Below are 13,531 nucleotides of genomic sequence, written 5' to 3' on the forward strand. Positions count from 1 at the left end.
TTGTAAATGAAAAACTATGGAGTATCAATGGGAAAAAATAATTGAAAGAATCGGGGAAGAACCAGAAAATAAACTTTTAGGTGATATTTTATGTTTAAATATCTGATATGACAAGTCCTTTTTACCCAAATATATATTTTTTCCAAATATATTACACTAGCCATACTCACCTTTAAATTCATTTGACTAGTTAAACTAAATGTGTACATATCTTCTTGTTTTTAAATTATATCTATGCCGGGCGGTGGTGGCACACGCCTTTAATCCCAGTACCTGGGAGGCAGAAGCAGGCAGATTTCTGAGTTCGAGGCCAGCCTGGTCTACAGAGTGAGTTCCAGAATAGCCAGGCAGGGCTACACAGAGAAACTCTGTCTTGAAAACAACAGCAACAAAAAAGATTAAATTATATCTATATGTTTGGGGGTATGCCTGTATATGGAGATTCCCATAAAGGTCAGAAGAAACTGTCAGATTCCCCGGGAGCTGGAGTTACAGGGGATTGTGAATCTCCCCATGTGGATTCTAGGAACTGAACTGAAGGCCTCTGCAAGAGCAGGATATGCTTTGACTGCTTAGTCATCTCTCTAACCGTGTGTGTGTGTGTGTGTGTGTGTGTGTGTGTGTGTGTGTGGTGTGTGTGTGTTTATTCTTCCACTGGATGAGTATACTACATGTAGTTACAGTGATCCTGGAACACACATATACACATACAAATGAACAAGTACATGAACACACACATGTGCAAGTGCACACATGCACACAAACACAAATTACCGTGAGCCCTTCACCGGGTTGTTGTTGCAGGGTTCCCACTTGCCAGAGCCAACTACACTGGACTCGATATAGTACCCAACTAGTTCTTTAGCATCTTTGGACTCCTCCCAAGAAACCACCACTGAGGTATCTGTATTTCTACTTGGGATGATTTTGCCAGGGGCTTTGGGGATATCTGTGTAAAGAAGAAAATGGTGATCAAACTCAAGGTCATTTAATATATTTCATTTCCATCACATATATGGAAACACACATGCATAAATATTTTACACAAATCATATAATACATATGGCTGCTCTGTTTTATAATGAATTGTGCTAAAGAGATGTTATTTAGGAAGCATATTAGTAAATGAAGTGTCTGTGGATGCTGAAAATTATATCTGCTGTTGAAAGCTGTGATGTTTGCTTTGCATGAGCAAAGCCACACTATTTTATTCTTGCTTTGGAATTTTCTCTTGATACACAAGGTCACAGTTGCCTGGTCTGACCCTACACTTACCAAGTTTGTCCCCTACAATGGTCACTTCAGTTGCCTCTGAGGGTTCACCAACTCCTGCTGAATTTGAGCAGCGGACCCGGAAGCGGTAAGATTTCCCCTCCACCAGGTCAAACAGAGCAAAGCGAGGAGACTTCACTGGGAGTTCTGTGTTGACACGCTGCCAGTTTTCCGCTCCCACATCACACTGCAACAGGAACACTGACATCACTGGAAGCCCCCGGAGCACACAGGGGCCCATGCTTATTTACCTGCTGACAAACCACCCTGTTTTCTAGAGCTGGCCTGGAGAAGAGTTGTGGAAGAAGGGATATCTGAAGACCACAGGATGCTTCACCAAATGCAGGTTTTAAGTGTTTTAATGAACACTTTGCTTCATTTATATATAAGCAAGCTATCCATTTACTTATAGAAGTCTTTATTTCAAGGATAGGGTTAGTGGTCAATAAACTGCCTTCCATACTTAAATTTCTAGAGCACTGCTTCTGTCCTGCATCAGCTGCCACCTCCTCAGAAGCGCCTATTTAGATCACCTCCCTTCACCAATTTGGAAGAATTCAGGGCCTTATCGTGATACCTTGCCCTTCTGTATTTAGATGTGTCACTAGTAGGAATGTATTTATTTATTGTCCCCTCTACAGAGGGTGCATTCCACGAGCTCAGGGGGCCCCCTTGCTCACTGTCCTGCCTCGGCCTAGAAAGGCACTCAAGAGTTTCTTCTCTGAATGAATGAACAAATGTGTATGGTTATAGAAATACAAAGGTGTTCCTTTATGAAATTGTGACAGAATTTTAGAATAAATCATAAAATGCTTTTTAAAAACACAAACATATTTAAAGAGATTCAAAGGTATAGTAGCACATGTATGTTACCTCAGCCCTCAAGAGGCTGAAGCAGGAGGCAAGTCATGAGTTTGAAGACACTCGGGGCTACAGTGACTTCCAGGCCAGCTGGAATGCAGAGCAGACTCTGTCTCAAAAAAACAAAAAACAAAAAACAGACAAACAAAAAAAAAAACCCAAAAAACAAAACAAAAGGAAAAGGAAGCAATAAAGGAATGAATAAATTCAATTCCTATCGTGACTTGGAAACCCTTGAATGAAGATGTGAGTTGATAGGCTATAGCACAGTCAGACAACAAGTCTAATAGGACAGGGCACAGTCTGAAGACAAGTCAAAGACCTTCCCCAGCCCTATGCCCAAATCTGCTCATGGTCAGCAAAAGCACAAATTCTGTTGCTCTTGCCTGAGTTTGTTGTAGGTTAAAAATCATTTTCAATATAATCTTCCAGAAATCTGTATTTTGCATCAGTCAGACTAGCTGTCAAAGATGACACAGAAGTTTCCAATACACTATTCAGTATGATCTCTGTTGACCTGACATGATTCAGGAGCATGGCAGCAGGGACCCAAAGGGTCTGGTCCCAGCTAATAATGAGCTGGATGACGCTGGAATGTGAAATGGGTGCTGTTAGCCTCAACATTATCATCTACATAACATTTAACAAGGTGAGACTCTGGTGTTTCTCCAATATAGTTCATGGTAAAGTGTCATTTGCATGTGTGATCTGCTCCTGTGAGTGATGAAATTCTCCTGCATCTTTATATTATTGGTGTGCCCCCTCAGGGAAATACAGAAGCAATTATTATTTTTATTTTTATAATAAAAAAACAATATCTGCTTTCTGCTGTGCTATGGATAATATAAGTGATCATAACTTTAACCCTCCCTGCTACACTACCACCATTGTTGAGAGGAGCAGATTTAAGCTTTGGAAGCAGCCCAGCATAGTGCAAGTAGTATGTACAATTTTAGAATTGTGCATGCATACATATGTGAGTGTGTGTGTGTGTGTATGTATGCATAGACTTTACTATTTAAGTATCCCCAACCCAAAATCCAAAACATTTTGAGTGTGTTGGATTGGATCGTGAATTTGGATTTTTGCATTAGAGATGTTTATCCTATACTTGGATTTATGGGTCTGTGCCAAGATTACTCATGTTTAAATCCTATTTTTGCCTGTACCTACTATGTGATCTGGGGAAATTTATAAAACCTATCAATTGTAAGGCAAAGGACACTGTAAATAGGATAAAATAGCAACCAACAGATTGGGAAAAGATCTTTACCAATCCTACATCTGATAGAGGGCTAATATCCAACATATACAAAGAACTCAAGAAGTTAGACTCCAGAGAACCAAATAACCCTATTAAAAATGGGGAACAGAGCTAAACAAAGAATTGTCAACTGAGGAAACTCTAATGCCTGAGAAGCACCTAAGGAAATGTTCAACATCCTTAGTCATCAGGGAAATGCAAATCAAAATGACCCTGAGATTCTACCTTACACAAGTCAGAATCAAAAACTAAGGTGACAGCAGATGCTGGTGAGGATGTGGAGAAAGACGAACACTCCTCCATTGCTGGTGTGGTTGCAAGCTGGTACAACCACTCTGGAAATCAGTCTGGCAGTTCCTCAGATAACTGGGCATGATACTACCGGAGGACCCTGCTATACCACTCCTGGACATGTACTCAGAAGATGTTCTAACATATAATAAGGACACATGCTCCACTATGTTCATAGCAGTGTTATTTATAATAGCCAGAAGCTGGAAAGAACCCAGATATCCCTCAATGGAGGAATGGATAGAAAATGTGGTATATTTACACAATGGAATACTACTTAGCAATTAAAAACAATGAATTCGATGGGCGATGGTGGCACACGCCTTTAATCCCAGCACTTGGGAGGCAGAGGTGGATTTCTGAGTTCGAGGCCAGTCTGGTCCACAGAGTGAATTCAAGTAACAAGTTAACTAACAAATGCTGCTCATTATGCTGCCTCTGTAAACACCACTTACTTTCATTCCTAAGATAGAAGCAGTGTGAATGAGTGACATTGTTCTGTGCCTTACACAACCAGATTTTTGAAAGGGAAATGAGAAAAAATACCTAAAACATGAGGTATCTAAGGGAAAGTTCAAGGCTGGAGAACACAGTGGGATAGGGGGTTTAAAGGAAGACCCTGATTCACCCAGTTCTCTTGCTACTGAGGCCCCCAGTTCCAACCGTCTTAGGAAACATAGGCACGACTTCAATGTTTATTTACTATGAGCCTGTAACACAACAGACCAGCACAATGGTCATGTGTATACAAATCCTCCGGTGCAAGCAGAGGATAGCTCAGGAGGCAGCCTAGGCTGTATGAACATTCTAGGTTGGTTAAAACATGTCAGGGGACCAGTAAGTAAATCTGTACAAAGGCCAATGCCTCATAAGTGGCTCACCATAAATAATTAGACTCATAGCACAGTGGCTTGACATTTAGAAAATTCTGTAAATGCATCCTAGGTCTCTGAACATCCCAGGTCTGCATCCTAACTCTGCCAGCATCCCAGAGGCTGTGAGAGTGGGATACCCTCTGTGTAGCTTCTCCATGCGACGTACTCTTAAATATTATCTTCTATTCCATCCAATTGAGCATGCTGGTAAAAAAAAAAAATATCTAATTGTTTAATAACAGATGATATGCATTTTGATCTGGGAAAGTTACAGACTTTCATGGAAAAATTCAGATTGACGTGACCAGAGGAAAAGTCAACAGAAGCCAGCGCTGACTCATGTGAAGACCATGTCTCAGGGTGGGTTGTTATGCGTCACTGTTTCAGAAAAATGTTAATTACAGTCCCAGGGTTAACTCAGAGCCTCTTCCTGTGGAGCATGTCAAAGAAACACAGCGTGCATGGGTGTGTGTGAAATATACCAGGAAGTATACGTTTAGCTCTTACCCTATCATTGCTTCTATTAAAGTAGCAAAATGCCCAGGATAGTACCCAAGTTATATTTTACTTGGGGATAACATTTACAAAATGTGAAACTGTAAGTATACTTTTAGGTGTTGTAAAGCTGGACTCTTGGGAGATGCCTATGTCGCACAGGAAAGCATCACAAGTTTATTGTTAGCAATTTGCTGGAGATAAGAAGGGAGACACCCCATCTCAGGGACCTCAGAAAAGCTCACTGCAAGAAAAGTAAAAAATAAGAAAGAAAAGCCATGGGCCTTGACATGGGATATTCTGGTGTAACCAGTAAGAGCCGCCAATTTGAGGTAAATAAAAGGCTGTTAAGATGTTTTACATATTTTGCTAGTGAGATGGCTCAGTGTGGATAAAAAGGACACTGCCCTCAAACCTACCTGTCTAAATGCAATCCTGAGACCCACATGGGGGAAGGGGGAAACCAACTTCTATAGTTTGATATCCTGCACATGGGCATACACACACATAAATATATATGTATGTGTGTGTATATATAATATACACATATTAAAACATATATTTAAAATTTGTGTAATTAGGCTGGTTAACACCCTACCACGGAGTAGCCAGGATCTAATGGATACTTATTAGTTAGTGGTTGGTAGTGAAGAGGTGACATTTTCTTCAGTATAATAGCCACTCGTAAGGCACCTATGATTTTATAAACAATCCCTGAACCATGCTCCTGTAAGCAACCCTAGTGAAACCCACTGGTTAACCAAAAACCCAAACAACAACAACAACAAAAGCAAGACAATAGGACAATTTTTTTTAAGTTTGTATGCTATCCAGGCCTCGTGGCACAAGCCTGTAATCACAGTACTCAGAAGGCAGTGACAAGACCACGAGGGGGAAGTGAGGCAGAGGAGTAGCCTGGTATGTGCGAGCCTGAGCTTCAATCCCAGCTATAAAACACACGGTGTCTGTACACTGCTTTTAGATTGCCACCTAATTTGCAGACACTTCCATGTAGCGATACTCCTGAAACATGGATCCTCTCACGGTAATTGCAGGGAAATAACAGTTGTTCTGAAATTGAATAATCAGACTCGCAATCCAGATAAAACAGGAAAATTGAGTTCCTGGGAGTGGGGGTGGGTTGGGGGGGGGGGAAGGGAGGAGGAGAGGGTAAGGAGGGGTAGGGAGCAGAGGGGCAGAGGAGGGTTCCTTTTTATGTAATTTTACAAAGATGAAATTTTAAATCAAACACTAACCTTATGTTTTTGGTTCACAACAGTTCATTACTCTAAATAGATACATAGATGTGTTTACATGTCAGACAAAAAATAAAAAAAAACAAAAACAAAAACAAAAAACCCTTCTCAATTAGATACTAACCTCATTTTGGTTTGTTTTTGTTGTTGTTGTTGTTGTTGTTTGTCTGTTTGTTTTTTGGTTTTGCTGTTTTTGCTGCAGAGGGAACTGAACCAGCAGCATCTCACAAATGCTAGGCAAGTGCCCTATAGCCCTTATGCACCAATGAAAACTTCATTAATGGACTTGGAACTTCGTGTTAAATTCTTCTTAAATATCCTTTCTGAGAGCCAAGCTTAGTGCTGGCTGCTGCCGTCCTCAATAATGCCCTGGCCCGCCCCGGCCCACCCCGGGCCCTGAATCACGTGCTCATCAGAGCTCCTTGGTTACAGCATGAGATCGATCCGATCGATCAGATCAGCTCTCACATCCTCCTCACCCATCTGCTCCATTGTGTGCTGCCTCCAATATTCTGATCCCCAACGTGACTGTAAAATGTTTGGGGTAAAAGAACTGATTTCTCAAATTATTTTGTTACTCAGTCAGTGGTGCATGAAGGGACGGCTTCACATAGCGGTGGGCGAAGGCTTGCTGTCCTCACCGCTCCCCACTGTTTAAAGTAGAACAGCAGGGTCTCCGTTTTCTTACCATCTACCCGCATCATGTCTTGTCACCACGGCACAAGAACCAGAAGACAAACAGCCAACACCAGAGTGAGGAGCCTGCTCGAGAGAGCACTGCCATGTAGGCAATCTGTAGTTTCCGGACCACGAGCGAATCTCGGGGTGCCGGGATAAAGATCCGTGTGGCATATACATTTTCAGCTGAGACCGTTCATAATTTGTAAGGGTTTAAGCAACTTAGCGTATTCCTAGTGCTGCCCTCCTTCACTTCTCTGTCGTTAGAAATGAGCACGGCTTAAGAAGACCGCTAGGAAGTGGCATGGCTAATAGTGCTGGGGTCTTACCTTTTCTACAAAGTACATAATGCCCTCATGGCCTCGCTGCCCAGGGGGTTTCCAGCTCAGCACTACATAGCTCCGGGTGGCCTCAGTGACAGAGAGGTCTGTGGGGGGCCCAGGAATGACTCCCTCTGAAAAACAACAAGGGAAAATGAGTCGCACATATTCAGGGGAGTCGGGGACCCATGGAGACCCACAGATGCTTCTCTCTGGCACGCCGCTGGCGGTGTGAAGAAACCTTGTCTCCAAGCTCTTCTCTAGAAATCAAAGTCATTCTTTCATTTGGTCATCCAGACAATACTGTGTGTTTAGCACCCTGACAGACCGATCAGGCCTGGGACTGGACTTGTCTCTAAAGGATTTATAGTTGAATTGGTGAAAAGCGAAGTTGAGTCATACAAGGAAGTGTGTGCTTGACTTCCAAAGCACATACGGTGCAAACTCAAGTCTAGAGTGGCCATGAGATGGTGGCGTTGGTTAAAGTCAAGGTCGGAAGTGAGGGAGTCACATGGTGTTCTCTGGATTTACCTCACAATTAAGGCAGCTTCTTTGGAAAATGTCTTTCCTCCCTTCCTCTTGTTCCCTTCTCCCCTCCTCCCCTCCACAACAGCTGAACCACTGTGAAAAAATTTGTTTCCTCAAAACAGTGCTCAAAGGCATTTCTAGAAACATAAAGACATCCAGCATCAAGCATCATAGACTCAAAATATCTGGTATCTAATTGAAAAAAAAAAAAACATGTATGAAAGCAAGAAAATAACAGTATACAGAGAGGGGAGGATTAATATTAATAACAAGCCTAGAGATGCCACAGGTCACAGAATGGGCATCATCTCTGAGCATCTAAGCAAAGATTAGTAGACATGGACATGAAGTGTTACAAATGTAGGCCATGGTTACAAACATTCCACTTGCTCAAGAGAATGAAGGCTGGGGGGACATAGCACCAATGAGATGAGAAACAATTTCAAATGATTTCAAGTGGCCCATAATTGAAGTTCCTATAGAAGAGGAGAGAGAAGGATATACATTAAAAAACATTTAAAGAACCAATAGTGAACTCACAGGTCTGTGTGTGTGTGCGTGCGTGTGTGTGTGTGTGTGTGTGTGTGTGTGTGTGTGTGTGTCGGGTATTAAACGTTCCAGTAGATAGATGGTAGGATTCTAAGCCCCTCTATGATACTGCAAATTCTGGGGGGCGGGGATGGGAGATGCAGAAGAATTTATTGAAGTTTTATTGATAAAAATTAGTCGAATATAGCCATCTATGTCATTTCCAAAAGTATAAATAAAGGTAACTATGAAAACCATGTATAGTCTCATGCAGGGTGGTGATTTCCTTAAGAGGCTAGGATTTCTTTATTTGATAGTGACCCCCAAGCCATTTTGATATTTGGTTCATCTATCTCAGAAGACTGATTTACGGTATCTTGATAAGAACATAGAGAGATACCCTGTCACTAAAAAGAAACTACATGGTTATTTGTTCACTACAGAAATAACTACAGAGTCTTGAGAACATAGGCTATCTTCTGTGGAGGGCTGTCAAAAACTGTTTCTTTCTGACCAATTTAATATTTGAATGCCTAAACATCCACTTAATCCAGTAATTTGTATCAAGTTCTTGTGTTTCCTGTGGGATGAAAACTCACCGACTTGTCCAGACAAAGCCTGTTTCAAATGGCTTTGTTATGACCAAATATGCACCACTAGGAGAGAAGAGGGAATTTGTTACACCTCCCTAAGTAAGCATCTGCGCCATTGAACAAGGGTTGATTTTCAGTGAGAATGGCCCGTCACCCCCAAGGTCTTACTCTGCAGCTCTCAGCAACACTTTCTTCATGGGAAATTAAATTATGAAGCTGCTCCTGGATTCATCCATTTTCAACAAACCAACTCAAGGAAAAGTATCATTTCTAGGACGTTTGCCAGAGTTTAAAGTTAAAATGTGCAATGACTTGTTTCTTCCTACAAGATTTGTTGCTTCTGGGTTGGAGCAGCACAATATGGCATATGTTCTAGAAACTTCTTCTGAGGACTGGTTTCAGTGCGTTGTGCTCAGAGTGATTCTTACCGTGTAGGACACGCTCTGAGCAACAGTTTGACACCAGCTGTTCTCACCAGCTCTTCTGCTTTCTTAGGCTAACCATCACTTTCATTACTTTTTAGTTTTCATTCAACTTTACTCTGGCTCCTTCCAGTGCTCTGGGATCAGTCTTTAAAGCTTGTCATCTGGTGTATGCGATTTTTTAAAGAGCTGTAAAAACCTTCATACGCTCCAGGGACACAAGAGCTCCCCGTGACACTTGGCAACTGATGTGCAGCTCCCCACGCCACTGTCGCTGCCTCTCAACCAAACCAAAATCTTCAAGTTCTGCATGGAAACTGTCAAACTGGAACTCTTTATTCATCAAAGATATATTAAAGAATGAATGCTAAACAAAGACTTTTTCAGACATTCAAAGGTAAGTTGATTGATAACCAGAAAATCTGCACGAAGAGAAAGTTCAGGGATGTGCTTCCACCAAAAGAAAATCTGGCCAGCTAGAGCTCTGGAATCTACACAATGAAAAGAAAGAAAAAAGTGAAGGGTGTGGTCGCACATGCATGTGAGAGATCTTGTTCGAAGTGAAGGAGAGAAGGATGAAGGAAAAGATTAAAGTGTGAGTAAATATAGAAATGATCTTCAGGGGCTGGAGAAACGGCTCCTCCATGGTTCTGGGGCTGGAGAGATGGCTTCACGGTTAAGAACACTGGCTGCTCTTTTAAAGGATCAGAGTTTGGTTCTCAGCACCCACAGAGTGACTCTCAACTGTGTCTAACTCCAGTTCCAGAGCATCCAATGCCCTCTCTGTCTGGGGGAACCAGGCACACACAGCGTGCATTTACATGCAGCAGGCAAAACACTCACACATAAAACAAACACAAAAAGATCTTCAAAATAATGTTTTTTTAAAAAAACCTCTTTTCTAACTTTTAAAATCTCTCTGAAGCATAGATGACCATTGACATCAGCATAGTATGATATTAACGTTTATGATCTATACGCAAATACACTGTGAGAATAATGGCAGCAGGAATGGGAAAGGTGGACTGAGAAAACAAGCACGTCAAATATTAGAGCCTAAAGTAGTGACATAATGTAGATGAGAGAGAGTAATGCAAGCGTGTCCAAGTCCAAAGAAAAGAGAAAATGGGAAAAAGAAAACTGGTGTAGTCAATAAACATATGGTGACAGACTGAAAGCCAACCAGGTCAGATAACTGCACAAGGGCCAGGGAGATGGCTCAGAAGACACTGCCTGCCAATCCCTGAGCCCATAGAGGAGCCAGGCAGGCACACAGAATGCCCATGGCAACCTTGCTAGATATACTAGCTCTCGCTCCATGAGACCCTGACTCATTAAGTAGAGAACATCCAAGAAAAACACTCGATGTCAGCCCTCCACATGCCTGTGCATGTATGTGTACCTATGCACGTGCAAACATGAACGAACCACACACAAACATAGGCATATGCAGGTAAGAGAGTAAAGTGGAACCAGCATTTTGGTAAACAGCAATTTCTTTGAAAACAAAACATGCACCTGTCACACGGCCCACTGACCCCTCTCCTAAGTATTTACCCTAGAGAAGTGACAACCACACATCTACACAAACACATATGGCTCACAGAAACCTTTAGCAGCTACGTTGGAACTGACTGATGGCTACATCTACATGATAAATCACTAAGTAACTTTGCTAGTGAGAGAAAACAAGATGAGTATTACCTTATTTATGCAAAATAAATACAAACTATGGTGTCAGGAAGCAGGCCTGTGGTGAAAGGGAGAAGAAGCCACGAAAGAACATGACAGGGTAGAAGTGCCGGGCATGTTTGCTGTCTTGACAACAGCGATGACCTCACATGTGCACACACATAATGCTTATCAAATTGAACTCTGACATGTGCACAGTTCATCATAAGACAACTGCTTCACAATATGTCTTTTAAAATGAAATGCAATCCCTTGGGGCCTGGAAGTATAGCTCAGATGGTGAAGTATGTCCTTGACCTGTCCAGGACCCTGGGTTCGATCCTCAGCCTCGCCATGCCACACCTCACCTACCATCCTTCTCAGGACATTCTTTCAAAATCTTCATGGACAATAATATGTTCTTATGAGCAAAACTAAATCATACAGCAAAACAGTGGCATCTAGAGAGGTCAGAGACTTTACCTGTAGGTTCCTCTTCAGTGACAATGATCTGTCCGGTCCAGGGTGCTGACGGACGACCTAGACAGGACAAGCGTAAAAGACACATGTTCACAGATGTGCTGTTGACTCTTTGATAAACCAATAAACCAGCTGGATTAGTCAAATGGGTTCTAGTTATCTTGTATGAATTCCTAACACACCTTTGTCAACATGTGTAAAATACTGTGTGAAGCATGCCCCTGACAGAACCTGGAGTCTCTCTGGACTGTGCTGGATTTTCTGCAGTTCTACTTAGACAAGAGCTAAGTGAGTGAATTGCACTCCCATAACTGCTCAGTACACAGCCCCTGAAGCAAACAGCCGTCCCCCTGCCGTCTTCAGAGACAGCGCATTTGGAAGAAACACCACTAGGACAGTCACAAGCTGGTCTTATTACAGCTTGATATGCCATGGTCCTTTGACATCCCTGGGAAGCCTGCCCTTTTCTGAAGGGAAACTGAGGCTCTGGGAGAGAGGGGAGGAAGGGGTAGACAGGGTTATTGGGAGGAGAGGAGGGAAGGGATACTGGTCAGGATGAAGTATACTGGAGAAGAATAAAATTTAAAAAAAAAAAAAAAGATGGGGAATCCATCTTGTGACCTTGAAAACATGAAAAAGAGAATGGTAGGTGGCAGAGAGGGCTAAGCAGGTAAAGGGGCTTGCTGCCAAGCCTGGCAACATGAGTTCAGCCCCAGGGACCCACAGGGAAGAAGGAGAGAACTGGCTCCTGGCAATTGTTTGTCCTCTGACTTCCACATGAACACTGTTGGCACGCATGCCCACATATATAAACACATATATACCACACAGATAGGTAGATGACAGATAGATAGGCACATGAGTAGATAGAGATAAATAGATGATAGATGGATAGATAGATGATAGATGATAGATGAGCAGATGGATAGGCAGATAAATGATAGAAGATAGATGGTATATAGATGATAGATGGATAGACAAATAGAAGATAGATAAATGATAGAAGATAGATAATGGATAGGTGAATATATGGATGGATAGGTGATAGGTAGGTAGAAGTTAGAAGATACACACATAGAAAATAGAAGATATATGCATGCATACACACACACACACACATACACACACATACTTTAGGAAAAAAAGAATGGCTCAATCTTGCCTTACTAGGGGAAATTTCCACCCTCGTCTGCACAGGAAACAGGAAGGCAGCAGACACAATAGTGTTCTTATTCACCAACATCTTATTTTACTGGAACTCATAAAGGAGTAGAGGAAAGTGTGAGGTGGAATTGCCTAACTTAACAGAGAGGGAGTCTAAAGGTGATGGTATCGTCCTTGGAGTTTGTGATATCACCAGAAGTAACTGAATAGTAAATAGTAAAGAATAGAACTTCAAGTGCGGCTCTGACCTGTAATCCCCCATGAGGGTTATCCCCTAGCTACTGGCATATTTGGTAGTGCCTGGAAACTTCCTGGATTACAACAGGCAAATAAAACCATCGCTGTGTAGTAGGCAAAGACAAAGGCTGTCCACAAGCATTCCACATGCACCTTTCTTCACAACTGCTGGCGTCAGAACTCGCCTTCCACCATGGAGGTACTGGGCATTGAACTCAGATAGTCAGGCTTGGCAGCAGGCACCTTTGCTGGCTGAGCCATATTGACAGCCCAAGATTATTTTATAGTATCTAATGGAAACTCAAATTTGTTTTTTTAATCAGCACAAAAGAGCTCACAGGGGATCAATATTAGTGCTTTGATGAAGACTTCAGGTCAAGAAATTCACTTTGAACTGTAAATGCAGTTATATTCAGAATATATTAATAATGTGGATAAAAATGATCTTGGAGCTATTTGCTCTGATATTTCATTCCACACCTCATGCTTAGAATACATATTGGCAAGGTACACTTTTCTTTTATTTTTTTTTTTTTGAGAGAGAGAGAAATTAATTTTTAATGTTCTTCTTTGGTTTTTTATTTATTTTTATTGAT

The 13,531-nt window shown here is 41.9% G+C and overlaps 1 protein-coding gene across 1 annotated transcript in view; it reads right to left on the bottom strand.

Moving 5' to 3' along the window:
- The window catches only part of Myom1 (myomesin 1), a 113,282-nt gene that overhangs the window by 49,300 nt on the left and 50,451 nt on the right, over positions 1–13,531 (bottom strand). Inside the window, exons 13-16 of the mRNA XM_052193315.1 lie at positions 11,538–11,594; positions 7,322–7,446; positions 1,276–1,459; positions 775–949 (exon numbers count right to left, since the gene is read on the bottom strand). Of these exons, the coding sequence (XP_052049275.1) occupies positions 775–949; positions 1,276–1,459; positions 7,322–7,446; positions 11,538–11,594 (541 nt within the window). The remainder of the gene's footprint in view (positions 1–774; positions 950–1,275; positions 1,460–7,321; positions 7,447–11,537; positions 11,595–13,531) is intronic.

Source organism: Apodemus sylvaticus, chromosome 9, assembly GCF_947179515.1.
Source record: "Apodemus sylvaticus chromosome 9, mApoSyl1.1, whole genome shotgun sequence".
NCBI lineage: Eukaryota > Metazoa > Chordata > Mammalia > Rodentia > Muridae > Apodemus > Apodemus sylvaticus.